At 30.2% G+C, this 24,146-nt stretch overlaps 12 protein-coding genes across 12 annotated transcripts; 6 read left to right on the forward strand and 6 right to left on the reverse strand.

Annotated features, from left to right (window-relative positions):
- Window positions 1–3,183: 3,183 nt before the first annotated feature.
- Window positions 3,184–4,159, forward strand: BX663DRAFT_505319 (ubiquitin-conjugating enzyme E2). The gene is made up of 6 exons (XM_051527045.1): window positions 3,184–3,283; window positions 3,357–3,392; window positions 3,471–3,516; window positions 3,585–3,844; window positions 3,955–3,992; window positions 4,064–4,159. Exons 1-6 carry the CDS (start codon window positions 3,223–3,225, stop codon window positions 4,136–4,138), a joined length of 516 nt encoding a protein of 171 aa, XP_051383800.1. The 5' UTR covers window positions 3,184–3,222; the 3' UTR covers window positions 4,139–4,159.
- Window positions 4,160–4,177: 18 nt separating this feature from the next.
- Window positions 4,178–5,679, reverse strand: BX663DRAFT_470759 (chromatin remodelling complex Rsc7/Swp82 subunit-domain-containing protein). The gene is made up of 3 exons (XM_051524134.1): window positions 5,525–5,679; window positions 5,034–5,465; window positions 4,178–4,957 (listed from the first exon to the last, which is right to left on the reverse strand). Exons 1-3 carry the CDS (start codon window positions 5,532–5,534, stop codon window positions 4,197–4,199), a joined length of 1,203 nt encoding a protein of 400 aa, XP_051383801.1. The 5' UTR covers window positions 5,535–5,679; the 3' UTR covers window positions 4,178–4,196.
- A 1,160-nt stretch (window positions 5,680–6,839) lies between these two features.
- BX663DRAFT_485326 (uncharacterized protein) lies at window positions 6,840–7,885 on the forward strand (the record flags this gene model as incomplete). The annotated part of the gene is made up of 3 exons (XM_051524605.1): window positions 6,840–6,871; window positions 7,098–7,134; window positions 7,217–7,885. The coding sequence occupies 3 exons, from the start codon at window positions 6,840–6,842 to the stop codon at window positions 7,883–7,885; spliced, it is 738 nt and encodes a 245-aa protein (XP_051383802.1).
- A 398-nt stretch (window positions 7,886–8,283) lies between these two features.
- BX663DRAFT_560185 (ribosomal protein S27a-domain-containing protein) lies at window positions 8,284–8,950 on the forward strand (the record flags this gene model as incomplete). The annotated part of the gene is made up of 2 exons (XM_051531885.1): window positions 8,284–8,321; window positions 8,412–8,950. Exon 2 carries the CDS (start codon window positions 8,483–8,485, stop codon window positions 8,948–8,950), a length of 468 nt encoding a protein of 155 aa, XP_051383803.1. The 5' UTR covers window positions 8,284–8,321; window positions 8,412–8,482.
- Window positions 8,951–8,995: 45 nt separating this feature from the next.
- BX663DRAFT_505330 (uncharacterized protein) lies at window positions 8,996–9,441 on the reverse strand. The gene is made up of 2 exons (XM_051527046.1): window positions 9,287–9,441; window positions 8,996–9,213 (listed from the first exon to the last, which is right to left on the reverse strand). Exons 1-2 carry the CDS (start codon window positions 9,380–9,382, stop codon window positions 9,043–9,045), a joined length of 267 nt encoding a protein of 88 aa, XP_051383804.1. The 5' UTR covers window positions 9,383–9,441; the 3' UTR covers window positions 8,996–9,042.
- A 246-nt stretch (window positions 9,442–9,687) lies between these two features.
- BX663DRAFT_505331 (uncharacterized protein) lies at window positions 9,688–10,855 on the forward strand. Its single transcript, XM_051527047.1, has one exon. It carries the CDS (start codon window positions 9,733–9,735, stop codon window positions 10,426–10,428), a length of 696 nt encoding a protein of 231 aa, XP_051383805.1. The 5' UTR covers window positions 9,688–9,732; the 3' UTR covers window positions 10,429–10,855.
- BX663DRAFT_505333 (uncharacterized protein) lies at window positions 10,839–11,430 on the reverse strand. The gene has a single exon (XM_051527048.1). The coding sequence runs from the start codon at window positions 11,203–11,205 to the stop codon at window positions 10,954–10,956; it is 252 nt and encodes an 83-aa protein (XP_051383806.1). The 5' UTR covers window positions 11,206–11,430; the 3' UTR covers window positions 10,839–10,953.
- Window positions 11,431–13,224: 1,794 nt separating this feature from the next.
- Window positions 13,225–14,504, reverse strand: BX663DRAFT_505343 (uncharacterized protein). The gene is made up of 5 exons (XM_051527049.1): window positions 13,964–14,504; window positions 13,877–13,902; window positions 13,757–13,809; window positions 13,611–13,687; window positions 13,225–13,553 (listed from the first exon to the last, which is right to left on the reverse strand). Exons 1-4 carry the CDS (start codon window positions 14,472–14,474, stop codon window positions 13,627–13,629), a joined length of 651 nt encoding a protein of 216 aa, XP_051383807.1. The 5' UTR covers window positions 14,475–14,504; the 3' UTR covers window positions 13,225–13,553; window positions 13,611–13,626.
- A 27-nt stretch (window positions 14,505–14,531) lies between these two features.
- On the reverse strand, window positions 14,532–15,971 carry BX663DRAFT_505348 (Quinolinate phosphoribosyl transferase). The gene is made up of 6 exons (XM_051527050.1): window positions 15,719–15,971; window positions 15,446–15,592; window positions 15,295–15,371; window positions 15,074–15,181; window positions 14,734–15,000; window positions 14,532–14,670 (listed from the first exon to the last, which is right to left on the reverse strand). Exons 1-6 carry the CDS (start codon window positions 15,916–15,918, stop codon window positions 14,588–14,590), a joined length of 882 nt encoding a protein of 293 aa, XP_051383808.1. The 5' UTR covers window positions 15,919–15,971; the 3' UTR covers window positions 14,532–14,587.
- A 2,935-nt stretch (window positions 15,972–18,906) lies between these two features.
- BX663DRAFT_505355 (uncharacterized protein) lies at window positions 18,907–20,996 on the forward strand. Its single transcript, XM_051527051.1, has 3 exons — window positions 18,907–19,281; window positions 19,334–20,063; window positions 20,133–20,996. Exons 2-3 carry the CDS (start codon window positions 19,344–19,346, stop codon window positions 20,925–20,927), a joined length of 1,515 nt encoding a protein of 504 aa, XP_051383809.1. The 5' UTR covers window positions 18,907–19,281; window positions 19,334–19,343; the 3' UTR covers window positions 20,928–20,996.
- BX663DRAFT_505358 (uncharacterized protein) lies at window positions 20,933–21,436 on the forward strand. Its single transcript, XM_051527052.1, has one exon. It carries the CDS (start codon window positions 21,068–21,070, stop codon window positions 21,362–21,364), a length of 297 nt encoding a protein of 98 aa, XP_051383810.1. The 5' UTR covers window positions 20,933–21,067; the 3' UTR covers window positions 21,365–21,436.
- BX663DRAFT_452423 (pyridoxal phosphate-dependent transferase) lies at window positions 21,400–23,555 on the reverse strand. Its single transcript, XM_051523780.1, has 4 exons — window positions 23,166–23,555; window positions 23,026–23,090; window positions 22,300–22,918; window positions 21,400–22,240 (listed from the first exon to the last, which is right to left on the reverse strand). Exons 1-4 carry the CDS (start codon window positions 23,502–23,504, stop codon window positions 21,620–21,622), a joined length of 1,644 nt encoding a protein of 547 aa, XP_051383811.1. The 5' UTR covers window positions 23,505–23,555; the 3' UTR covers window positions 21,400–21,619.
- Between the last annotated feature and the right edge of the window lie 591 nt (window positions 23,556–24,146).

Genomic DNA, 24,146 nt, shown 5'->3' on the forward strand with positions numbered 1-24,146 from the left:
AAACTAAAAGAAAGATAAGAAGAATGATATACTAAATATAAAGGAGGAAATGTATTTTTATAACAAACAAAAATTTCTTTCTTTTTTTCAAATCTCTACTGTTGTTACATTTTAGCTCAGGAACAATATAAATATCTCTTTTTGTAATGAAGATATTAATTAGAATAATTAGTTCTGTTGATGCCTATTTTTTCCTAAAAAAAAAAAAAAAAAAAAAAAAAAAAAAAAAAAAAGTATTGCTATACCTACGTTCAACAAAATTTTCTAATCCGTTCTATGGATTAGAATATATTTTTTTCTCAGGAACAAGATACTGCTTTACCATTGAAATCAGATTTTGTTTCGTTGATGCATGACTATTGACCTTGATGTATATGCGGCTATCATAATCACTCATCAAGATTTGGCCAGTATCAACTTTTGTTGAATTTTGAATATTGTGCTAAAAATCTTCAATTAAAATAAAATATAGAGTAAATAGTATGTTTTTATGATAATATATTTTGTCTTTATTTACTATAGTTAAGCTGCCTTCTTAAATCTGATAACAAAGAAAATATATTTAACGAACGAACAAGTCATGAAAAAATTAGTAAATAACATAAATTTCGCAGCCTATTTTTAATAACATGATAATCATATATATACAAATATATATTTTGTGAGGCGAAGTATGAACTTTAAATATATAAAATTGGATAAAGGAAGAGTTGAGATTATTCATTTTGATTATACAACATCTAGATAACGTTTCAGTAAAATAAAGTAAAAGGAAAAAATATTGAATATTCTTAGAAAAGAAATATCCTTGCATTTATTACTGTTACAGTGACAGAATTGTTATATTTGTCAATATCTTCTTTTTTGAAGTAATCAGGAACACTTTTCTTTACACTAGTTTATAGAGAGATATTCATTGTTATCACAATATTTTTGGTAGATCTTTTTAAGTCTTTATTCTTAAGTGAGCCATAACATAATGTATATTATTAGCTAGAGAAGCTTGCTAATCAATTAAATGAATCTGTACATTACATTTACTTGTGATTATATCATGAGAGGTTGATTATGATCAAACACAGCAATTATAGATTTGTATCTGTATGTGCTTAAATTAAGGCTTTTTAGACACTCTATTATCTTTTTATGTCTTGAGGACCATAATGATACCAAGGTACATAGTACACATTCATGTGTAAGAATTTATTTCTAATATATAATCTAACTATAATAGTGTCAGGTAATAATAGCAAATTTATATTTACTACTGTTCCTCCTGTACCTACTACCGTTGCTTGGTAGAATATAGTCATAAAACATCATTACTCATGCTGCTGCTGCTGCTTGAAAAAAGAAAAAAAAAAGGAGTCGCTGGTGTAGTACAAAAAATAAGAATAAATAAAAAAATTAAGGGTTCATTTGATTTGGTGGGGAACCCTTGAAGTGATTCGATTCCACAGCCTAGGCTTGGGCTAAATATGCTGCGAATTCTAGTCACTCTCCAAACACCCGTGTTACTTTCATCAGAAATAGAGGATACACATAGGGCTATATTTACTATAAACACCCCACTTATACCACCACCTCTATTTATACTTACAGCTATAATGCTACTACCAACAAATCCTTACTAATGTTAATAATCACTACACAGTGCCAGTATTATCTACTACCACTACCACTACTACTACTTTGACTTGCTTTCGTTTTTTTTGTAATCCTTATCATTGAATTATGGAATAGTCTATAATATATATGTATGAACAGGAAAAAAAAATCTTCTTTTATTATTATTAACATTTACTATTATTATTATAAATAAACTATATTGGAACCGCAAATGATTTATTTTGTTATATTGCTTGGGTTATAGTATATATGAACCTTTTTATAGTATTTGTTATAGAGCAAGCTCTGGATATGAGCATAAGCAATATTAGAAACGATGAATTACATATTACAGAATAAACTATAAACCCCAACATAGAATAAGACATACAACATATCATATTATACTGTATATAACATCTAATAAATATTACAAACCTTATTGAATTCAAGTCGTCTTTGATCCAATAAAATAAAAATGTAAAAGACATTAGGAACCTATACTCAAATCAAACAATTTAAATCTTAAATCAGATCATTATAACACCCAATATATAATCCATAGATCAGCACTTTGAATCAGCAAGATGAATATCTGAATACTAACAATGTTTCATGATTCATGTTCTTTGACGGTTATTTTTATTTCTTTGATTCAGGATTCATTAGTATAAATACAAGCAGTTGTGTAGACGTGAAATAATTCTTTATATCATTCTTTTTACATTGAATAAACAGTCTCAAACTATACTTTTTTTTTTTGTTTTTTTTTTCTTTCTCCTTTTTATTTATTATACAAGTCCTACCACCACAACGACTACAGTGAAAACCACATACAAAAAAGGATCCGAGAACAGTAAAACATACACAATTGACCCGAGAACAGTGAATCATTTATCAGCCTCACTGTACGATAATGACTGCATGAATTCGTTTTCTTAAAGTGTACGAAATTTCATTATGAAATTTGCACAAAGCTTTCTCCCACATTTTTTTCCCCAATTATACGAATTTTTTATTTCAGGTGAGGTATTTTAAGGAGTGGATAAAAAAATAAACATACTATGTGATATGTTTTTCTTTAAAAGAACTACTGTGTATTCATTAAAATACACGTGAGCAGAAATAATCTTCTTCTGGTGGACTAAAATATATATAAAGGATACAAGTGGGTAATGTTTGTTCATCATGTTGTTAAAATCTAAGGTAGTAATAGGATCATAGAGCTCTTATTTATAAAGAAAAAAAAAATAAAAACTGTATACAAAATAAGTGATAGATAAATGTGCAAAATAGAGCAAAGACTATAAAATACATTTTGGTTTTAGTCCCTATACTTTAATGTGATATTAAAGTAAACTAACTAGGCTAGTAATAAATGATAGAATAAAGCATTATTTTGTAGTTCACAAATAATATGCATTTTATAAAGAACACTCATTAAAACCAGCTGCTTGCTTTTTTTTTTTTTTTATTCTAATAATTGATATAATCTGATTATATAATATCAAAATTTGACATAAATTTTCAGGTCATTTAAATTTGGTTTAACTTGATACAGAATTCCTTTTTTTTCTTTCCTTAATTATAAATTAAATTCAAAAAAAAAAAAAAATGAATTCTAATAGAAATGCTGGCTCAACAGCTTTAAAACGTCTTATGAAAGAATATAGAGGTATCCAATACTATTTTTTTTTTCCTTTTATGATTTATAAAAATTGGTTATTAAATCTATGTTTATATTATAGAACTCATTTTGGAGCCTCCAGAAGGCATTGCTGCAGGTGATATATATATAAATATTTATAATATTCAATATAAAGAAATATGACGAATATAACTTCTAATCTGTTAATAAATAGGCCCCATTGATGAAAATAATTTTTTTGAATGGGAAGCTCTAATTTCGTAAGTTCAATAATTCAATAATCTTTAAATTCATGTGTGTATGTATGTTTTTAACAAGATTTGTCAAGTGGTCCTGAAGATACTCCATTTGAAGGAGGATTATTTCCAGCCACTTTATCATTTCCAAAAGATTATCCTTTGAGCCCACCTACGATGAAATTTACCTGTGATTTCTTTCACCCTAATGTATATCCTGATGGCACTGTTTGTATTTCAATCCTGCATCCTCCTGGAGATGATCCTAATATGTATGAAAGCAGTTCTGAAAGATGGAGCCCTGTTCAAAGTGTCGAGAAAATTTTATTGAGTGTTGTTAGTATGTTAGCAGGTGAGCATTTGATCAAATAATGATATAAACATAATATATGTATATGTGTATACCTATATACTGATATATATATATTTATATACATATATATATTTTTTAATTTCTATTAGAACCTAATGATGAAAGTGGTGCTAATGTTGATGCTTGCGTAAGTTAACATTTTACATGTGAATTACAACAAATTAACATTTATTTTTGTTTAAACATGGATTTGAATAGAAAATGTGGAGAACAGATCGTGAAAAATACAATCAAATTGTAGCTGAAAACACTAGAAAAACTTTGGGCTTGTAATAAAAAATATTTACAAATTTACTTTATAGTTTTTTTTTCTTTCTTTCTTTCTTTATTTTTATTTATGAGATTGGGTATTGATAAGAAGAGAATGATCTATAAGCGTTTGCCTACTTACAGGAATTTGATAAACATTTGTTAATAAATCATATTGAGTTGGATTTGTACGACGATAGTTAAATAGGGAAGTGTTAAATTGTCGTGTAGAAACAGCTGCGTTATGCATCCAATTTAAATCATTTTCAAAAGAGTCTTGTGCTGTTGGTTTGTGTGATAAATTATTTCTACCGATATCAAGTGTTGCTACTGTATTCATAGCTAAATGATTGGTTGCATTATTATTATTAGTATTATTATTATTGGTGGTGGTAGTTGTGTTGATATTAGTAGTGTTCGTATTAGATGGAAGGAAAGCAGATGCAGGCGTAGGCTTATTCTCTGAAAAATCTTTCCCAAAGCTTGCTGAAAATGTCTCTTCATCTGATTGTTCTTCTTCGCCATCATCGACTTCATCTGTATAATAATAATCATCCCTTCCTTTACGTCCTCTTTTGATAATACGATGTCCAAACTGCTTAAATACAGAGCGTGCTGTCACAACTGAAATCTCTCTTGTACGAAAAGTAGATCGTAGCATATTAGAATCTACTAAATATCCCTTTTCTACTGCATCAATATGTACTTTAACTAAATTTACATTCTTTTTCAAGAATACAAAACTATCACGAAATCCTAATAATGCTGCTGGATCTTTTGAGAACATAAAAAGTGTCTCATCTCGAGTAGGTAGTGTAAATGTAGGAACACGATATTCACGACCTTTTTTTTTTTTTAATAAAAAAAAAGGAAATCATGACTAAGTATCTATTCTCTTTATACATACATATTTATATACCTTCTTTTAATCTACCAAATTTATCAATTTTAGTTTCTCCGGTTTCATCGATATCACTAACATAACCAGTATTAGAAGGTGTAGCAGGGGAACCATATGTTTGTGAAGAAGCTGAAACAGACGATGCACCTCCATGAGCAGCACCTGTTGATGAAATTGTTGTCGATCTATGACGTCTATCTTCTCTTGCTGATGAAGCTTTTGGCCTTCCTCTCTTTCTTCCTGTTGAGGGTGTATGATGTTGATTAGAGTTATGTTCATCATGAGAAGGATGAACATCAAGATCACTCAAAGTAAAAGTATCATCACCGGAAGATAAATCACTCTCGTCATCAACATAGTTCAAATCGTCTTTTGGGTCTAATCCTCCACTTCTACTTCTTGACCGTTTTCTTTTAGGTCCTGATTTATGCAATACATTATCTTCATTTCCTAGTCATTGTAAGTTTATATTTATTAAAAATACATGGACTTTTTGTCTTTTTATTTACCTGATGGCATCTTTCGTTTTATATATATTTATATATATATATATAGTACTTGGATTTTAATTACTTTAAAATATATGTGTATATCAAATAAGAAAAATAAAGTTACGCGTTTTGTATACACATGTACTAATTTTTATTTTATTTTATTTTTTTTTAGAAAAAAAAATAAAAAGAAAGAACAATAAAATTATTTAATATAGCAAGTTCACTCAAATACACCACAACACATCCTTATTTTTTTTTTTTAATACAGTTATACTGGATTTAAAATAATTTGCATACGTCATTTCTATATAGGAAAAATAATATGTTACATGATTCAATGTAGTAGAAGCTGCTTCAGTAATCAGAATAGCAATGTCAGAGTTACTTGGTAATAATAAACTTTTTAAATAAGCTAATATATTTGCCATCAAATCTTTTGTTTGTTTAAAATAACTTTATCAAGAACATTTCCTCTTAATAAAGTTATATTCGTATTATTGAGACGCATATTATTCAGTTGATAGTTACAACATGAACAAGTAAATCATCATTTGATTATTCTCTGCTTTCATCCTTAGTAGTAGAAGAATTTTTATAGACATGGTGATTTTTGTTTATAAAGACCACGCCAGTAACAGCAATCGCTTTGCTATATTGTGTTTATTAGACACTTTATAAAGCCTTCAGGATATCTACTTTATATACATGTATATATTTGGGAAAGTATTTAACATGTTTCATCTGAAGGAATAAAAAAAAATTAGATTGGCAGAGAAATCGCTTCATGAGTTGTTATGATTTAGAATAGATTCTTTTGTGATCAAGGTACAGAATCATGATTATCAAATTTTAAACACCACTTAAAATGATTACAACAACAACAGAAGAACTTTTTGATATTACGATTAAGAAGAATTTTATTTAAAAAATTAAAAATGACCAATGAGCACATAGCATCTATATATGCTGTTTTGCCCTGGTCAGATCGCTATGGAAAAAAAAGGTAAGAAAAACCCTTTTGGGATAAAAGGGAAAATGTTGAAGTGTATGTATAAGTGATGATAATTAACTATCAGAAATTCGTTTTTGTATTGAAAGAAGATGATGGTCAGAGGGTTTAGGGATTTGGGAGTGAAGCTAGATAGTCCATCTCAAGCAGAATTGCACATATAGAAGGCCAGCGTATGAACCAGGCATCAATTGATTTTCTCACTTTCTTAGTAGGTTCAAGAGATAAGAGGGTGGATCTTCAATAGATTTGGGGCATCTGAAGGCGGTTATGCACATGCAAACAAGAAAAACTATGTGAGCGTGTGAAGAGTTCATTTGGATGGAAGGGGCAGGCTTGAGGTTTACCAAGAGGTAACCAACCAAGTCGTCATCGCACGCAACGAAACCGTTCACTTCTTGTCATTGGTATCGTAAGAATAGGGTCGATAATCAGATTATCACGGCAATGGGATAAAAGTTTCGAATGTTTTTCTTGTAGTTTTGAGTGGTAGCTGTCAAGTAGGAATTGTCTTCGTTTTCTACTAAAATCCTTATGAGACGTAGTGTTAAGATTTTCATTGCAAACTGATATCCATAGAGGAGATTTGGATAGTTGGGGATTAAGATCATTACAGGTAAAAAAGTCTAAACATAAATCTCAATTCATCTGAAAACTAATTCTTTTTTGTCTCGATTTTATTTCTTATTCTTCTGTAGAGTAACGTCCTGAAATCTTGTCAAAACACATGCATAAGTCGGATATTTGGTGGCTCTAGTCGATCATTAGTAAAGGTGATGCTTCATATGGTAAACCAACCATTAATGAAGGTTAGGGTGTCTATTCTGCAATCTCAATTCGTTTTCCGTGCTATTGATTTACTGGATGATACTTTGCTCGCTAAATTACTTCCTGAGCTTCAAGCCTCCACCTTCAACACTCAATGGTATAAACTCATTCACGCACCATGCTGGAGACTCTGTGCCGCCAACTCTATTCCGTTAGACCAACGCTCCTTTCGAAAACATCGTCAAGAATTTCTTGAAGAGAGTTTTCAACAACTATGTGACGGGGCACGTTCTGTTTTGCTTTCCGCTTGCCGCCCCAATCTGATTATTGATCCGATACTTTGGTTACCCATGACACACAGTGAGCGTAGTCGAACCATTCGATGGTGTCTTGGTTTGTTACCCGGAGGAGTACCTAAATCCTGTCCATATCATCCTTATGTATACTTTAGTCAGTCACACGCCACTGAATATTTGCACATGCACACTCGTTTATGCTTGCCACGATTAATAGTAGATCCGCTTTCCTTTCTTTTAAATCATCTCCCTCAGCATAAGTACCGAAATTCTCAGGATGTTTCTGCCTGGGTCTATTGCTGACCAGTTATGTGTATCATTCTACGGGAAATGGAATACTTAATGCACGATAAACCACCCCCTCCACTTCTTGATCCAGGCAGAAAATTACTCAACGGGTTGTCTCTTTAAACTTGTTAGCAATATTCCCCCTTTCTTTCTCACCTTCTCTTCTTCCTTTCCTTCACCTTTTTACTTCTTGTCCAATAAGAGGGTTTTTAGATTTTTTTTTTTCACATAATTTGAACTGACTTGGGCAATCCAATATAATGAAGATATTATGTGCCCATAAGTCGCTTTATAAATTATAAAAAAAAAAAAATGTTTAATCATAGAGTAACGTCACTATTTCCTTTTAGCCAATAAGAAAAAATTTTCTAAATACTATAAAAAAATTTTTTTTCTTGCGCCTTTTTGTCTAGTCTTTCCCAAATTTTTAAATTAACAGATAGTGAGGAAGGTTTGTAATGATTTAAAAGGATGTATTAAATAAAGAAGTATCTTGATCAACTAAATAAATAAAAAAAAAAAATTCCTCCACATGTAATAGATTCTTTTTTCTGCACTACATACTAGTCTTTTTTTTAATTGGAAAAAATAATCGAGTTATCTGATCAAACAATGCAAGTCTTTGTCAAGTCTCTTCAAGGTAATACACTTACCTTTGATGTCACTGCCAACTCATCTGTTGCCAATCTCAAGTCCATGATTCAAGAACGTGAAGGTTTACCTGTTGATGCTCAACTTTTGTCTTTTGCTGGTAAGCCTCTTGTTGATGGTGAACTTTCTGCTTATGGCATTGGCAACAACAACACCTTGAATTTGAATGCTGAATTATTGGGTGGTGGTAAGAAGAGAAAGAAGAAGACTTATACCACTCCCAAGAAGATCAAGCATAAGCGTACTAAGGTCAAGTTGGCTATTCTCAAGTACTATAAGGTTGATGAGTCTGGTAAGATCACTCGTCTTCGCCGTGAATGTCCTAACGCTACTTGTGGTGCTGGTGTCTTCATGGCCAAGCACAAGGATCGTCAATACTGTGGCAAGTGTCATTTGACTTATGTCTTCCAAAAGGGCGATAGCGCTTAATTGCGTTTTATATGAATATATACATGTGTATATGTTTACTTTAAATAATAATTAAAATGGAATCTGTTTTATTATTATTATTACAATTTTATTTATTTTTTTTCATCAGCTACTGATTCATTGGATGGAGGTTTACTCACTTGTTGAGTTTTTAATAGAGCTTCATGTAATTCATGTTGTTCCTTAAGTTCTTTGATATTTAATTGTTGTTGCTCTTTCTTTTGTCTTCTCTCTTCATCCCGTAATACACCTGCTCTAAGATTCTTGTTGACAGTTCATGTCAATTAAATCAATTAACTTTATTTTAAAAAAAAAAAAAAAAAAAAAAAAAATTACTTCTTTTTCTTCAGTTTGAAAATAATGAACACTAAACACAGATGCACAACAGAATAAAATAGATGCAGTTAATGTTGCTTTGGCAGCTTTTGACATCTTTATTAAATAGTAGAAAGAAAAAAAAAACACACAATAATGGGGGGGAGGAGAGGAGGTACAAGCGGGGAGGGGGGAAGAAAAAAAAAAAAAAAAAAAGGATTTTTATGTCCAATGATCTAATTGGCTGCTAACTGTTGATGTGTATTACCTTATCCATTATATCATGCTATTTTCTATTTTTAAAGGGAAAAAAGAAGAAAAAACGTGTAGGGAAATGTTTATATTTTTAATAATAGTGATAATATCCATAAATAACTTTTTTTTTTTTTGCATTCCAGCTTTGATATATAAAGTGTCTTTTTTTTTTTTTTGTTTTTTGTTTTTATTTTCTTTGTTATGTGTGTGATATGGAAGATAATAATGCATATATGAGTAGTTTGTTAAGACAATTAACTAATTGGGCAAAGTTATGGATAACACCACCAAATAATCAAATTCCATGTAAACGGAAAATAGAGAATAATGGACAACATCAAGTAGAATGGAATACTCGAGAAACAGATATTCGATCTAGAGTTAATTATTATAAAGAAGAAGAAGAAGAAGAAGAAGGACGGATGTTTGTTAATTCTTCTTCTTCTATTACTACTACTACTACTACTACTACTATTATCAGTCAGAAGAATAGTAGTTTATTTCTATATAGCATAACATGTCAAAAGCTCCTCCGACAAAGACAGAAGAGACTCTATTTAGGTGCTATTATACAGATTAGACACTTTTGGGATAAATTAGAAAAGTCATTATATAATCATCATGATAACTGTTATTTACCACCTTCAAAACGATTTCCATTTAATCCTGATAGACCAGGTTCTCTGTATTCTTCAAAGTCATCACCCTTACAGCAACTTTATAATAAACGAAATCATAGAAAATCATTTGCTTCATCTACAATTGTATATACTTTAATATCAGATAATGAAGATCATTTACATGTTTCTCCTGCTTCTTCTATAACTAATAACATAACCTATAATAATGATGATGACGATGATGATGATGATGATAATATCCCGCTTGGTACTTTACTGAGTGTATAATTTATTATACGTTTCTTTTTTTTTTTTTTCAAATGTATATGCATATACTTTAATAATAATACTAATAATAAAAAGGATAATTTAATCTATCTACACGGAGGGATATCCCCAAAAAAAAAAAAATTAAAGGGTAGTGGGGGAGAGAGGAAAGAGGAAGGAAGGGGTATTCAGTTGTATTATGTAATAGGAGATATCCCCTTATATATACACATATACATCTATTTGTTTATATAAATATATGTATTTGATATTATGATTGAATAGATTCAATTGTCAAAGTTAAAGCCCTAAAACTTGAAACTAAAAATAGAGTACCTAGAACACCAATTATTGCTGTCCTCTATGTTTATTAGAATAAAATAGATAAAATGATTACTTACAAATAAGATGTCACATAATAATCCATCTTCCAAAATACTAAAGTAACATCATTTCAATTTTAAGGCAAATCCAAGTCTAATTATGATAAAGAAATGAATACAATAAAGCAGGTTAAAAAGAACCAAACATGGTGATTTAATTCTCCTATATTGATTCCCCCCAAATAATAGCTTCAAGTACAATTTGAACAGGAATATTCTTTGCTAACATTATATATTCAATTACTCGATAATTTTCAATTGTTTCTGTATGAAGAAGATAAATACTCATATGAGGTGTACAAATAGAATCAAGATAACCTGCTAACTCAGTTAAAACAGGTATTAATAATACTACTCCTTTATAGTGTTCAACATTAGCTTGTAATAGGATTCCTGCTAAACTTAAAATAAGCATTGTAACTATGATAGGTGTCCAACCTACAAACAATAAATCTTTTACATGTACACTTCGCCAAATAATCTATCCAAAGCACGGAATCAAAATCAACATGATACTTATCGTAAATAGACTGAACATACTTTAACCAGTTATATATATATATATATTTATATCCATTGTATGTTGTAAGAAAAAAAAAAGAAATCGATACAATGAATAGAATTAAAGTTACTACATCACCTGTAGCAGAGGCAATAGTGTCGGGATCAATTTTGAAACGTTGGCAAAGAAGAATAAGAGAACACATAAAAGTACAGTCAGGCTGGTGGATATTGGCAGTTACAAAAAAAAAATAATAAGAATAAGAATAAGAAAAGATAATACTAGGCTTAAACCATTGCACTTAATAATACGGTATTTAACTGAATTACGTAGTGCTTTACGTTTTGCAACGCTTTTGTAGAGTTGAAGTTTAAAGTAGTAAATATTTTATTCAATGAAAGGCTTAGAAAGGAGTTCGAGTATAGCACTTTACAATTTATCGTTTGGAATGGTGGCGAAGGCCATAAAGATCGCTAAAGTGAACATTATTACAAATGTCACAAATTCTAGAAGAGAGAGTTCCTTCTTTCATCAAGCGGTGACGCTTCATCTTTCTTTTCGCTAAAGACTGGAACTGCTCAAAAGGGTTTAGCTTAGGTGAGTAAGAGGAGGGGGGAGTGATACATTACTCTATAACCTCTAGCTTCGATTTTTTTGAATCAGAGGTTTCTATTTATGAATGGCTAGCGTTATCCACCACTAAATAGCTACCCTTTAAATTCTCGTCTTCATACATTATATTAAAGAGCTCATTGATGAACTTGATAAATTTAGCAGTTGTTGTGACTTTTGGTGTTGGCTTCTACATCAATTAGACTGACATCATTCTCCGGGACAGCTTCGTCGTTATTGACCCCAGTTACAGCTCTCTTCTTTCCACTGTTACCCTTTTCTCTTCTTATTAGCGTCAGTTTTTGTTGCGGATTCGGGAGGGGGGGTATGGCAAGCGAATGGATTGCATCAATAACTGAGTTGGAGGTTATTCTTGTTATTTTTTTTTCTCCTTTTTTTTGGTATATTTATTACATCACGAGTTCCAGCTGGTGATTTAGTTTGATTATTTCTCCTTTTTATATGAAACCCGGTTTCATCGATAAATACATAATTTTTTTATATAGTCCAGATCTTTGTCCTTCCAGTTCATAAACCATTCGTGACTTGTCTCCATATTGTCAATAGAGTTCCTAGATTCGGCTTCAAAACGAAACTTTTTAACAATAATCTGCATGGTATCCTTCAAATAATGATTAAGCTGCGACTTTGATATATAAAAATCATGGAACTGTTTACTCAAAAAAAAAAAAAAAAAAAAAAAAAAGGGCCCATGATTCCATTACTAAAGAAGCTTTGGACCAATCGACTGGATATTGAAGCACGATTAGATGCTGTATTTTCTTTTACTGGAGCGCCACCTTCCTATTCTCTGCTTCCCTGCTTTACAGCAATCAATTGATTGTATCTATCCTAAATCATTTATACTTATCAACGGTCTTCTTACTTTATTATTATTTTTTTTTTTATACAAATTTCGTTCTTTTTATAAAATGCCTATGTCTTACCTTTTGTAAAATACCTTTACTTACTTTTATGCTGCTGCCACATTTAAATGAAATACAAGCTGAAGTGTGTGTGTATGCGAGACAGAGACAATAATGCCGCCTTAAAATCGACCGAAAATTACACTATAAGTATTTATTATATATGAAAACGATTAAACTATAATTGAGAAAAAAAAAGAATATGTGCAAGACTGATATTTAGAAATAGCCGTAAATATGATATGTAATTGTCTAGGTTTTTTATGCATAAATTATAAGAATCAAGGAGATTTAAAATAATGACAAACTCAGTCTTCTGTAAGGAAGTCTTATTCATATTTAACAACTTGTCAAAAGATACATATTATTATATACTTGCATATTATTTAAAGCCTTCCTCTTATTGAACAGATTTATATATAATGCAAATAGTCTTTATATAATATCATATAAAAGTAAAGTCGTATTTCAGATGGACAAAAACAAATGTCTAGTTAACGTAGGTTAGTGACAGTGATTTGTCCCCGTATTAAAAATAGTCAAATCAATTTATATCAATGAAATAAGACTATTTACTGTAATATATACATCTTCTTGTATACAGAAATTCAGTTTTTTTTAGAGTCTTTTCCTTTTTTTATTATATAATGGATTTCTTTGTCTTGCTTCTTCTGCTAATAGTTGTAACCCTCTTTTATGTTTTAATTCTAGATTATCTTCAATCTATTGTAGAATAAATAAATAAGGCAGAGAAAGAGAGAGAGAGAAAGACTAACTTACGATTGGAACTGTCTCTTCATTTTCTTTTTCTGAATTTGTTAAAGACTCCTGTATAGCAGTAGATAATGTAGATAAATCTAAATAAAAAGTCAGTATTTATTCTCATTGAATTTATTTCTACTTTACTTGAAGAATCATGAACTAACTTTGACATGTAATCCAATGAAGTTGTTGAATATACTGAAAATGAAGATTTTTCCTAAAAATGAGAATAAATGATTTATACTATACATATATAATATATGTGTGTATGTGTTATAGACTACCATATTAATCTTGGTATAATTGTCATCTAAAAGTTAATTTTTATGTAAAAATAAATAAATAAAATAAGAAAGATTTTAACTTTGTACCTGATAGATTCTCTGTAAAATAATTAACAATGGCTTGAATTGGTTGAATAAAATGTTCAAATATAATTTGTGGTCCTGATTTAAACTTATCATTTGTCCCTTGTTGATCTAATAAATCGCAATGAAATATCCATAAAAACGCATTTACAATGTTATATTGTTCATTTCTTCTGTATTGATTCACAACAGGTTTACAATGAACTAAAAGTTGATTTGACTTTTTTTGAATCAAAGTTCGAACATTATTTTTATCTAAAAATAGTTTTTTTACTCTCACTAAAAGAGTCATCGATTCTTTTTCAGTCTCAATATCAATGTTGGGTATCCTTGCGTTTTGTTGAATTCGCTTAAAATTACCATGTTCAAACCAAACAAGGCATAAATCAGTAATCAAGATCATGTACTCTTTTTCTTTGAAAATGTGTTTAATATAATAGGGTTTATTTTCTATTCTACGTATTTCCCATCCTACATTTAATAATTCTTGATGATGTTCAATGCTTAATAGCATGTTTATTATACTACAGGAAAAAAAAAAAAAAAAAAAAAAAAAAAAAAAAAGGAAAAGGGTGGGAAGAGGAAGGTTAATATGGGCAAAAGAACATAAGCAGCATATAAGCAAGTTTATTGTGACTTGTTAATCTTTAATGAAAAATCAACATGAGGAACACCTTGAGTGACAGTGCTCATGCTTAATATATCAATATCTAAAATTAGAGACAATAAAGATTAATTATTTTGTTTTTCCTATATTTTATGTATCTGTTTACCATCACAAAAATAAGCTTCACAGGTTTCGAAAGTAATTCCACCACTACTTTCAATTAAAAACTGAGTATTTCCTTTAGCAGCCCAACGGGTTTTAATACTCTTTGCAGCTTCTTTTAAGCCTTCGCTACTAAAATTATCCAACATAACGATATCAGCCCCTGCAGCAATGGCTTCATCTGCTTCTTCTTCTGATTGACATTCAACTTCGATTTTTAAAGCGAAACCACAAACACTACGAGCATTTTGTACAGCCCTTGTAATTGAACCTTAAAAATACAGATATAGTATATACAAATATATATTTAATACACAGAATAAATAATGCTCATGTTATTGTACCTGAGCTCCAAATATGATTGTCCTTAAGCATCACCATAGATGACAGGTCCATACGATGTGTATCTAAACCACCTACAAGTACACCATACTTTTCTATTAATCTAAAACCTATATTCCATATGACAAAGAGAGATGTTAGTCATCATCGTTATCCAGTCCCGATAATTGAAGTGGAGAAAATAAAAATAAAATAAAATGAAATAAAATAAAATAAAAAATACCTGGAGTAGTCTTTCTAGTAGCAGCAATGACACCATGAAAGCCCTTTGCCTTTTTCAATTCATAGATTTTTCGAGCTCTAAAGAGAATTAGAATTATGAATAAAGAAAGAAAAAGAAAAGACGATTTAATCATATTTGATATATATCTAACCTTAATGCAATACCACTGCATCGAGAAATAATATTTAAAGCAGTGCGTTCACCCAACAGAATCTTTCGGGCTGGACCATAAACTCTAGCGATCTCTTGTTTACCTTTTGGTTTGATATAATCACCTTCATTACAATACCATTGAACCCTTTATATATATATATATATATATATATATATTTTGAACATGATTAGAATAAAGAGAAAGAGAGAGAGAGAGAGAACTCTTCTCTAAAAGTATACACATATATTAGATATATCTTTTTTTTTTTACCTGCAGTCAAGTTGCTTGAATACTTCATCAAAGAAAGGTACACCAGCTACAACACCTTCTGCTTTACAATAAAGAATAGCAGTTTGTTCTTCTTCTCCTACTACAAATCCTCCATAATCAAAGGAAGGAACATCTTCTGCAAGATATTGTGAAATAAGTGTCTTATAATTTGTTGCAAGTAAATGAGAATAGGCTGTCATCTATAATATTTATAAGTATTCAAAAATAAAATAAAAATCTATTATTTATAAGGGGAAGAGGAAGATAAAATAAGGAAAAAAACCCCCCCCCAATTTTATTTTTATATATAGAGGCAGCAGTAGCTTCGAGAGCCCTGTCTACCCTTCGAGTCACATCTACTATATTTGTATATAAATATCTATATTGTGCCATTTTTGATCTATTTAACTATCATTTCAAATCACTCCTTTTTGTTTTGTTGTTGTTGTATTTCATTCACAGATAAAATAATCACTCATTCATGATAATATGTATCTATTATTATTACTACTATTTATTCGGATTATGTAATAAAGAAAAAAAAAAGACAATAAGTCTATTACAACGATATTATAGGTTAATACATTTTAACCAATCAACATGTAACAAAAGAAAAAGGGTGGATCGATGTATACAATGCGAACGGTGAACTTTGTTGGTTCAAAAAAACAAATGTCGCTTGCCCAAAAATGAATATCGTGTACCCAAAATTAAATGTCGCCTGGCTCAAAAAATAATTGTCCTTTAATAAGACGAATTTGTCACATTTTTATCACTGAGATTAAATGATTTATTTGATTGTGCCTTTAGAGTTGAAATATATTTACAAAGTGAAGATCTTGGAAATGCCATTTAGAAGTTTTGCCCGGCTAGGCCACTACATCGCCTAATTAAAGTCAAATGATTCAACTTTCTTAGCCATGGAGTTAAGAAAAAAAAATAATTTGTAGACTAGTTTATTGTTTTTAATATTATAATGTCTCCATATCCATACATTTGCCAAAGAAAGTATTACTTCTTGTCTCATGAATGTTGAATGTTGAATAGCATTTTTTCACCTCTGTATACCAGAACGATACAAAATGATTTCTTACATTATAAACCTTATACCAAACTATAATTTCAACTTTGTTTAAAAAACTGTAAATAAAATAAACTCCCAAATCTGCTACTAATAGAGAGCAAGCAGTGTACACAAACAATAAAAATCTTTAACTTTTTTTTTTATGTGTATAAAACTATTTAATTTGATTGCCACCAACGCAATATATGAAATTTATTGAATACTGTAGCATGTGCTTCTTCTTTTTTTTTTCAAAGAACATATTGGTTGTACATAAATAGTATGGTCTGTTCAGTCTGGTAACTTCACTAGAATACATTAGTTTGCAGAATAGAATTACAATACTACAACTTACAAATGGGTGCACATCACTTCTCGTGAAATTGAGGTCTGTGTGAACTGCAAGATCAAAAGGTTCTTCCATTTGTAAAGCATGAGATCTGATTAACTTTCTCATCACTCTTACACTTGATGCACAGCTGGCTAATTTATTAAGCAATAACTGACAGGCATCTATGAAAGGCTTGTGATAAAGTTGAGTGAGGTCGGTTAAAATACCAACAGTTTCACTACGATTGCTTGTCCAAGAATAAAATAATAAAAAAAAAATTGAATAAACATAATAAATAAAAATCGATTTGAAGTTCAACAAATGTAACTTGACATGGTTGTAAGATTTGTAACTTAAATCAATAAGATGAAATAGTCATTATAATAGAACATATAGTGCACTTCTGTCTATAGACATATGAAGAATACATTTACCCTTATAATTAATAAAAGTCCTACATCTAAAAATAAATCTTGTTCTGCTGAATATAAATTTACAAGTTAAACTGGGGTAAACTAAGAATAATGCAAATACGCGTAAACAATTGATTTCACTCAGAGTACACGTGCTAGGTTATAAAAATAAATACATTTATATACAAAAGACATGAGTCTATTTCTATAATGATCCTTGATATTATAATCATTAAACCTTTATTCTTTTCCATAATTACGTCATCATATATAAGTTATTATTATCCTTATTCACAATAGGTGTAAATACTCTTACATTTCTAATCTTTATTTTAAAATTTAACTTATAGCTTAACCTTTATCTCAATAAATCGATTAACAAGTCTCAGCGTACTTTTTCTGTCTGTTTTCTTTTATTTCTCTTTTTATTTTATTCTATTTTACCTGTAAACCACAACAGTATCCCTCAAAGGTACGATCCTCTAGATCCTCAAACTACTCTTTCACTGATATCATTTGTTGAACGACTACTTCATGCAATTAGCACTTTAACCATCATCATTCTTTTTCTACCAAAACTTGCCTTATTTATGAATGCTTCAAAGGTGGTGCAAACTACTTTGTTACTTTGCTTCACTTGTTTTTTTGTCTTTGTATATACATGTATATACAAAGACAAATAGTGCCTTCCCACCTGCACGTTTAAGTCAAATCGGTTTCTTTTTCTTAGTTTCCAAAGCTTCTTTCATCCTTTGAACTTTTAAGAAGAAAGGAAGAAATCATGTATTTATTTATTGCGACAATTATTTCTTGAGCCAGACAACATTCATTTTTAAGCAAGCGACATTTATTTATTCATTTATTTATTCATTTATTTGTTTATTTATTTTTTGAACCGACAAATTTCACCGTTCGCAGTGCAACATTCTTGCTATCACCCGCTTGTAATCGTTTTATTTGCTGCAATAACAAGCTCCTCGTATTTATGATGATATCAATAGTGTGATTAGATCAATAATAGTAGATAATAAAAAGAGTCACCGAAGCTGATGATGATGAGGAAGAGAATAACGTTCGTTTCATGTTTATTATTAACAGCTATTTTCATTCTATTGCATTTTTTTTTGTTAGTAACTTGTTAAAATCAGAATAGTTCTTCTTTCTACTACAACAAGAAAAATGAATTGTTGTATTCCATGAATAAAATCTAGGAAAGGATGAGAGACAACATGTTGCGTGTAACAGCAACATTTTTTTTTTTTTTTTTATAAAAAAAAATAAATAAATAAGTAAATAAATAAATAAATTAAACTATAAATATGTGTGTGCGTGTGTGTGTGTCTGTATACAGATTTCTACAATTATTATTCTTTTTCTTTCTTTTTTTTTAATCCCTTTCTCTCTCTCTTTCTCTCTCTTTTCTTCCCTTTACTAGTATCCCTTCCCCCTCCCCTCCCCCCTTTTTTTTTAAGATTTGATTATTTTCATTATTCTTACAAGATGACTACAGATGAACTTCAAATATTAATTCAATCTTTACATGAACAGATTAAACAAGAACAAGAAATTGAAAATGAGGTAAAAATGTAAATAAATACTATTGTTATAAGCACATGTACATATGTATACATTATCCTCCCTCCCTCTTTTCTTTTTTTTTTTTCTTTTTTTGTTATAATAATAGCTTCGACATGACATTGATATTCAAACAATGAAACAAAAAGAACTTCAAAATGATAACGACTATTTAAAACAAGTAAAATCAATATTGATTCCTTTATAAAAATAAATTTAATTTAATTGAAAAGGTATTAGAAAATGGCTGCTATTCAATTGGATAATTCAAATTACAGTAATACCCAAGCTCGTCTGGAAACACAGCTTTATTCGCAGGAACAAGATATTATCCAATTAAAAAAAAAAGTCCAACAGCTTACAAAATTAAAGAAGGATGCAGAAAAGAAGTTGATGATGGAGACTCAAGAATATGAAAATGAGAAATCAACATGGCAACAAAGAGAAGCTGATCTTTACAACCAAATTCGTTCTCTCAATATTAGTAATGAGCCTCGTACACCACGTACACCGAATAATAAGAGACGTAGTATAAACTCACTTAATATGGGACCCTTTTCAACCAATTTGGTAGAGGAATCGAATGGTTTAGATACTAATCGTACACTCGTAGACACTAATGAGATGACTACAATAGATGAAGAAGGGACTGTACTCACATCCCCTAAACTGGCTCACATCGACTCTTCTTATGCTCGTGAGGCAAAGATTGCACAAAGAACAATAAAGGCACAAGACAAGTTGATTCTAGATTTAAAAAATCAATTAGAGAAAGAAAAGGCTTTTTTACAAGAACAACAATCGGAAGCAGAACTTCAATCACTCAAAATAACTCATCTAGAAAAAGAATTAGCCAATATGAAACAGTTAAATCGTTCATTGATGGAGGATAATGAAAGTTATCAAATTTTATTACATGAAAAGACAATGAATGGTGAATTTATGATGAATCCCATTATGCAGGTAGTTAGTTAGTTATTATTAAATTACGCATCATGAAATAATTCAACTTGATTTGTAAAATGATATTAGGTGCAAGATTATCCCATCATGAAACAATCTATTAGCTCATCTAGTAACGGTTTGAATTTAGCAGCTGAATTAGCTTCATCAATACCTGAATGGAATAGTCAAAAGGAAACGGAATCAGATAAAACTATTTCAAAACTTAATGAAGAGATTAAAGTATTGCAAGATACGAACCGTGCGCTTCAATTATACATGAACAAGATTTTGATGAAGATTATCGATAATAAGCAATTAGAAGATGTCCTTAGTATCGATCAACCTTCTTCTAAACCATCAACACATATGAATAACAACTCCTCTTGTTCAACAAAATCGATTTCTTTGAAAGCAACGACCACAGCTGATCATAGTAAAACAACCAATAACAACAGTAATAGACCCAGACGACGTACTATTTCTTATTGGGGCTCTAAACCATCTTCTAATAATACTACTGCTACTGCTGCCTCTTCTAATTCATCCAATAAAGCAGCAGCAGCAGCAGCAGCAACAACAACAACAAAAGAAGATAATAAGCGTCGACACTCTTCTATTCCACCACCTCAGCCTGAAAGATCATTTTCAACCACGACCACGTCAAGTAGTAATGGGGGTGGTTGGGCAAAAGCATTACGTAGAATGAGTGGTATTGGCTGGTCTTCTTCTAGTACAACTTTAAAAGAAGAATCGCCAGTGATGAATAGTGAAGTCGTTCATTCATCAAGTGAAGAAGAAACAATTAGAAAATCAGCTGGTTCTTGTAATTCTTCTATTAGAAAAAGCAATGAATTATTATTAACTACACTTGATGAAGAGTAGAATTCAAAATTATCATAAATGACATTTTATTATTAATAAAGAAATTGATATATGTGTGTATAAAAAAAAAAAAAGATAATAATAAAAGGGAGTATTGTTTGGTCTAAAAGTAGTCGCCTTGCAACGAAAAGGCTGACTCTATGAATAAACGCCTCCTCCTTCTTCTTCTTCAAGTGATTGCTGTCATGATGATAATAAAAGATGTAAAACATGATACAAATATATATAAATGTCACATGCACAATAGTAGTAGTATTCATTATTGTTTCGGTACCCATTCCATGATATACATACATACATATATATTTATTTATGTATATATATATATTACACTATTGAAACTAGTAGTAGTATGGCATGAATTATTACTTTTTATATATCTACATAATGATAATAAATTAGAAACCTCTAATAATAATGAAAAAGGACGATTTTAAATAGGAAATTTAAAATAGCAATAATCTCGGAAAAGTTAGTGTGTAACAGTTTAGGGCTCAGATAGTTTATTAATTATTTTTTTTTTCTCAATTAAGCTACATGTACATTATTATTATTATTATTTTTAAGGGGAGGGGGAGAGACGAAAAGAGAGAGTAGAAAAAAAGAGAGAGAATTCGGAATGGAAGAAAAGAGGGAAAGGGGCTAAAAGAGGGGGGGGGGGAAAAGAAAGAAAAGGGATTTTTTTTTCTACACTATTTTGATTCTTTACTGACTTTAAGAAGTAAGATATCACCTACTTCACTTACAGCTTGTAATGTTCTATCAAGATCCTCTTTTGTATGTGCAGAAGATAGACAGAAACGAGCACGAGAAGTAATGATAGGTGTGGCAGGGTAACCGACTACGACTGTAGCAATACCACGCTTTAATAATTCTCTAGAGAACGCGGGAATCTTTGCAGGATTAAACAATAATAAAGGTATAACAGGACTTCCTTGATCACCATAAACAATAAAACCCATTTCTCTTAGACGTTCAATGAAATAAACTGAATTCTCTGCTAGTTGCTTGATCTTCTTTCGACCCGTATCAGTACCATCTTCACCACAAATAATCTTCATAGATGTTATTACTTGTTGAGCGACGGGGACTGATATGGATTCAGCATAATTATAGGCATGGTTACGCAAACGAATATGGTCAATAATGGCTTTATCACCGGCAATGTAACCACCAGCTGCACCAAATGATTTTGTAAATGTACCCATGAGAATATCAACCTCTGCAGGATCAATACCATAGAAATCACATACACCTCCTCCATTTTCACCAAGGGCACCAATAGAATGTGCTTCATCAACGTACAAATAAAACTATAAAAAAGAAAATTAAGTCTACATACATACATGCATGCATATAATAGATAGTATACCTTGAATTCCTTTTTGAGTTCAATAAGTTCAGGAAGATTAACAATTGTACCTTCCATAGAATAAAGACCTTCAACAACGATTAAAATCTTTTTCCAAGGACGATGAGTACGAGGTTGACCTTGACTAATGACTTCACGTAATAATTCACGAAGATCATCCATATTATTATGTTTAAAGACACGTACAGAAGCACCTGAAAGACGAACACCAAAGACAATAGAAGCATGATTTAATTCATCAGAAATGACGAGACATCCTTTACCAACCAAGGAAGGAATCGTGGTTGAATTAGTAGCAAAGCCCATACTAACACACATAGCAGCTTCTTTACCAACAAAACGAGCGACTATTTTTTCTAATTCCTGAATATGTTTCGTTGTACCTGCTTCAGCTCTTGAACTAGCGGCTGTTATACCAAATTCTTGAACCGCATGTTCAACAGAATCAGCACAGGGACCTTGATTATCAGAAAAGCCAAGATAATTATAGGATGCAAAATTAAGTGCCTCTGTAGTTGTGCCCGTTAACTTGAATGTTTTATTAAAATCTGTAGAAACTCTATCAAGCAATTTCACTGTTCTTGAAGCTATACCAGTGATTGGACGATTAAAACAATCACTAATAAAGTTTAAAAATATAAATATAAGAAAGAAAGAAAGAAAGATAGATAGATAGATAGATAGAAAAAAAAATAAAAAAAAGAGATTTATATATATTCTTCTTACCGAATTCTTACATAAAGTCTTCGAGTATAAAAAGAATCAAAATCAGATACAAGGGGAGCATAACCCTAAGTATTAAAGTTAGCTTTTTCTTTTTTTTTTTGTTATTAGATGTTTGTCATTTGAAAAGAAAAAAAAAATACCTGGCTATTCTTTAAATGACTATAATCTTGGGGCTTGAAAAATTTGCCAAGAATATCTCTTAAATGACCAAATAAGATGAGAACAAAGTAATTAAGGTAAGTACAGACAAGAACATAAAGAGGAGTAGCTTCCATCTTATGTTCTAAATCATCGTATTTCATTTTGGGTTTACGAGGAGGCTTCCATCTTTCAACTGAACTATGAGTTTTTTCTGAAGCTGATCCAGAAAGAGAACCAATAAAGTTTGAAGGAGCATAAGAATGATCAGCTGATGACTTGGGTGCAGTCAAATTGATACTTGGGATACTAATCGTATGTGCTCTTTTCCCTTTACCCATTTTTATTTATTTTTTCTGAAATACAAAGAGGAAAAAAAAAATAAAAAAAAAGTGAGAGAGAATCATTTTTTTCTTTTTTTTTTTTCTTTTTTTATTAAATAAAATTAAAACTCAATGACTAAATTCTTTTCAATAAATTGAATTTTAATTTTTTTACATAATTTTTAAACTCGGGTACTAAAACTGACAGGCGTTAAATGTCTTTCATAGATACTAATTTATAACTTCACTTATTACTTTTTTTTTTTTTTATTTGGTTCTATTTTACTTTTTTTGTTCAATTTTAAGCTAGTAGTTTTATAACAGGAAAGAGGGATTTACATCTATGTTGTTTGTTGTCAACAAAAAAATCGGGTTATTTATTATTTATTCAATTTATTCTTTGACAGATTCTTATTTAATAACACTAATTAATACCATTTGCTGTATTCCTTTATTATTATGTCAGTTATTGATGATAAATCACAACGATAATTTTTTTTTTTTGGATTCAAACATTCAATTTATTATAGATAACAAAATCATTGTGTTTCATGATCCTTAAACCTCAAGAAGAAATAATAAGGATGAATCATTCATTATTAGTTAGAAATAACCTTCTCTTATGGGTTTTTTTTTTGTAATTTGATGATTATATTGCAG

This window comes from Cokeromyces recurvatus (genome assembly GCF_025118155.1).
Source record: "Cokeromyces recurvatus strain NRRL 2243 chromosome Unknown BX663scaffold_9, whole genome shotgun sequence".
In the NCBI taxonomy this organism is placed as follows: Eukaryota; Fungi; Mucoromycota; class Mucoromycetes; order Mucorales; family Mucoraceae; genus Cokeromyces; species Cokeromyces recurvatus.

What these genes read in the sequence shown, in the direction of transcription:
- BX663DRAFT_505331 (XM_051527047.1), top strand. Translation starts at nt 9,733, where the DNA reads ATGGAAGATAATAATGCATATATGAGTAGTTTGTTAAGACAATTAACT.
- BX663DRAFT_505330 (XM_051527046.1), bottom strand. Translation starts at nt 9,382, where the DNA reads ATGTCAAAAGCTGCCAAAGCAACATTAACTGCATCTATTTTATTCTGT. An exon ending in TTCAAACTGAAGAAAAAGAA is followed by an intron (nt 9,214 to 9,286) that starts GTAATTTTTTTT and finishes ACTGTCAACAAG; the next exon opens with AATCTTAGAGCAGGTGTATT.
- BX663DRAFT_505358 (XM_051527052.1), top strand. Translation starts at nt 21,068, where the DNA reads ATGAATAAACGCCTCCTCCTTCTTCTTCTTCAAGTGATTGCTGTCATG.
- BX663DRAFT_452423 (XM_051523780.1), bottom strand. Translation starts at nt 23,504, where the DNA reads ATGGGTAAAGGGAAAAGAGCACATACGATTAGTATCCCAAGTATCAAT. An exon ending in GTCATTTAAAGAATAGCCAG is followed by an intron (nt 23,091 to 23,165) that starts GTATTTTTTTTT and finishes TTTAATACTTAG; the next exon opens with GGTTATGCTCCCCTTGTATC. An exon ending in AACTCAAAAAGGAATTCAAG is followed by an intron (nt 22,241 to 22,299) that starts GTATACTATCTA and finishes TCTTTTTTATAG; the next exon opens with TTTTATTTGTACGTTGATGA.
- BX663DRAFT_505348 (XM_051527050.1), bottom strand. Translation starts at nt 15,918, where the DNA reads ATGACAGCCTATTCTCATTTACTTGCAACAAATTATAAGACACTTATT. An exon ending in TGCAGTGGTATTGCATTAAG is followed by an intron (nt 15,372 to 15,445) that starts GTTAGATATATA and finishes AATTCTCTTTAG; the next exon opens with AGCTCGAAAAATCTATGAAT. An exon ending in TGAAGCTTATTTTTGTGATG is followed by an intron (nt 14,671 to 14,733) that starts GTAAACAGATAC and finishes CTCTAATTTTAG; the next exon opens with ATATTGATATATTAAGCATG.
- BX663DRAFT_505333 (XM_051527048.1), bottom strand. Translation starts at nt 11,205, where the DNA reads ATGCTTATTTTAAGTTTAGCAGGAATCCTATTACAAGCTAATGTTGAA.
- BX663DRAFT_505319 (XM_051527045.1), top strand. Translation starts at nt 3,223, where the DNA reads ATGAATTCTAATAGAAATGCTGGCTCAACAGCTTTAAAACGTCTTATG. An exon ending in TCCAGAAGGCATTGCTGCAG is followed by an intron (nt 3,393 to 3,470) that starts GTGATATATATA and finishes GTTAATAAATAG; the next exon opens with GCCCCATTGATGAAAATAAT. An exon ending in GTGCTAATGTTGATGCTTGC is followed by an intron (nt 3,993 to 4,063) that starts GTAAGTTAACAT and finishes GGATTTGAATAG; the next exon opens with AAAATGTGGAGAACAGATCG.
- BX663DRAFT_505343 (XM_051527049.1), bottom strand. Translation starts at nt 14,474, where the DNA reads ATGCTATTAAGCATTGAACATCATCAAGAATTATTAAATGTAGGATGG. An exon ending in ATTATACCAAGATTAATATG is followed by an intron (nt 13,810 to 13,876) that starts GTAGTCTATAAC and finishes TCTCATTTTTAG; the next exon opens with GAAAAATCTTCATTTTCAGT. An exon ending in TCATTGGATTACATGTCAAA is followed by an intron (nt 13,688 to 13,756) that starts GTTAGTTCATGA and finishes CTTTTTATTTAG; the next exon opens with ATTTATCTACATTATCTACT.
- BX663DRAFT_470759 (XM_051524134.1), bottom strand. An exon ending in ATTTGGTAGATTAAAAGAAG is followed by an intron (nt 4,958 to 5,033) that starts GTATATAAATAT and finishes AAAAAAAAAAAG; the next exon opens with GTCGTGAATATCGTGTTCCT.
- BX663DRAFT_505355 (XM_051527051.1), top strand. Translation starts at nt 19,344, where the DNA reads ATGGCTGCTATTCAATTGGATAATTCAAATTACAGTAATACCCAAGCT. An exon ending in TGATGAATCCCATTATGCAG is followed by an intron (nt 20,064 to 20,132) that starts GTAGTTAGTTAG and finishes AAATGATATTAG; the next exon opens with GTGCAAGATTATCCCATCAT.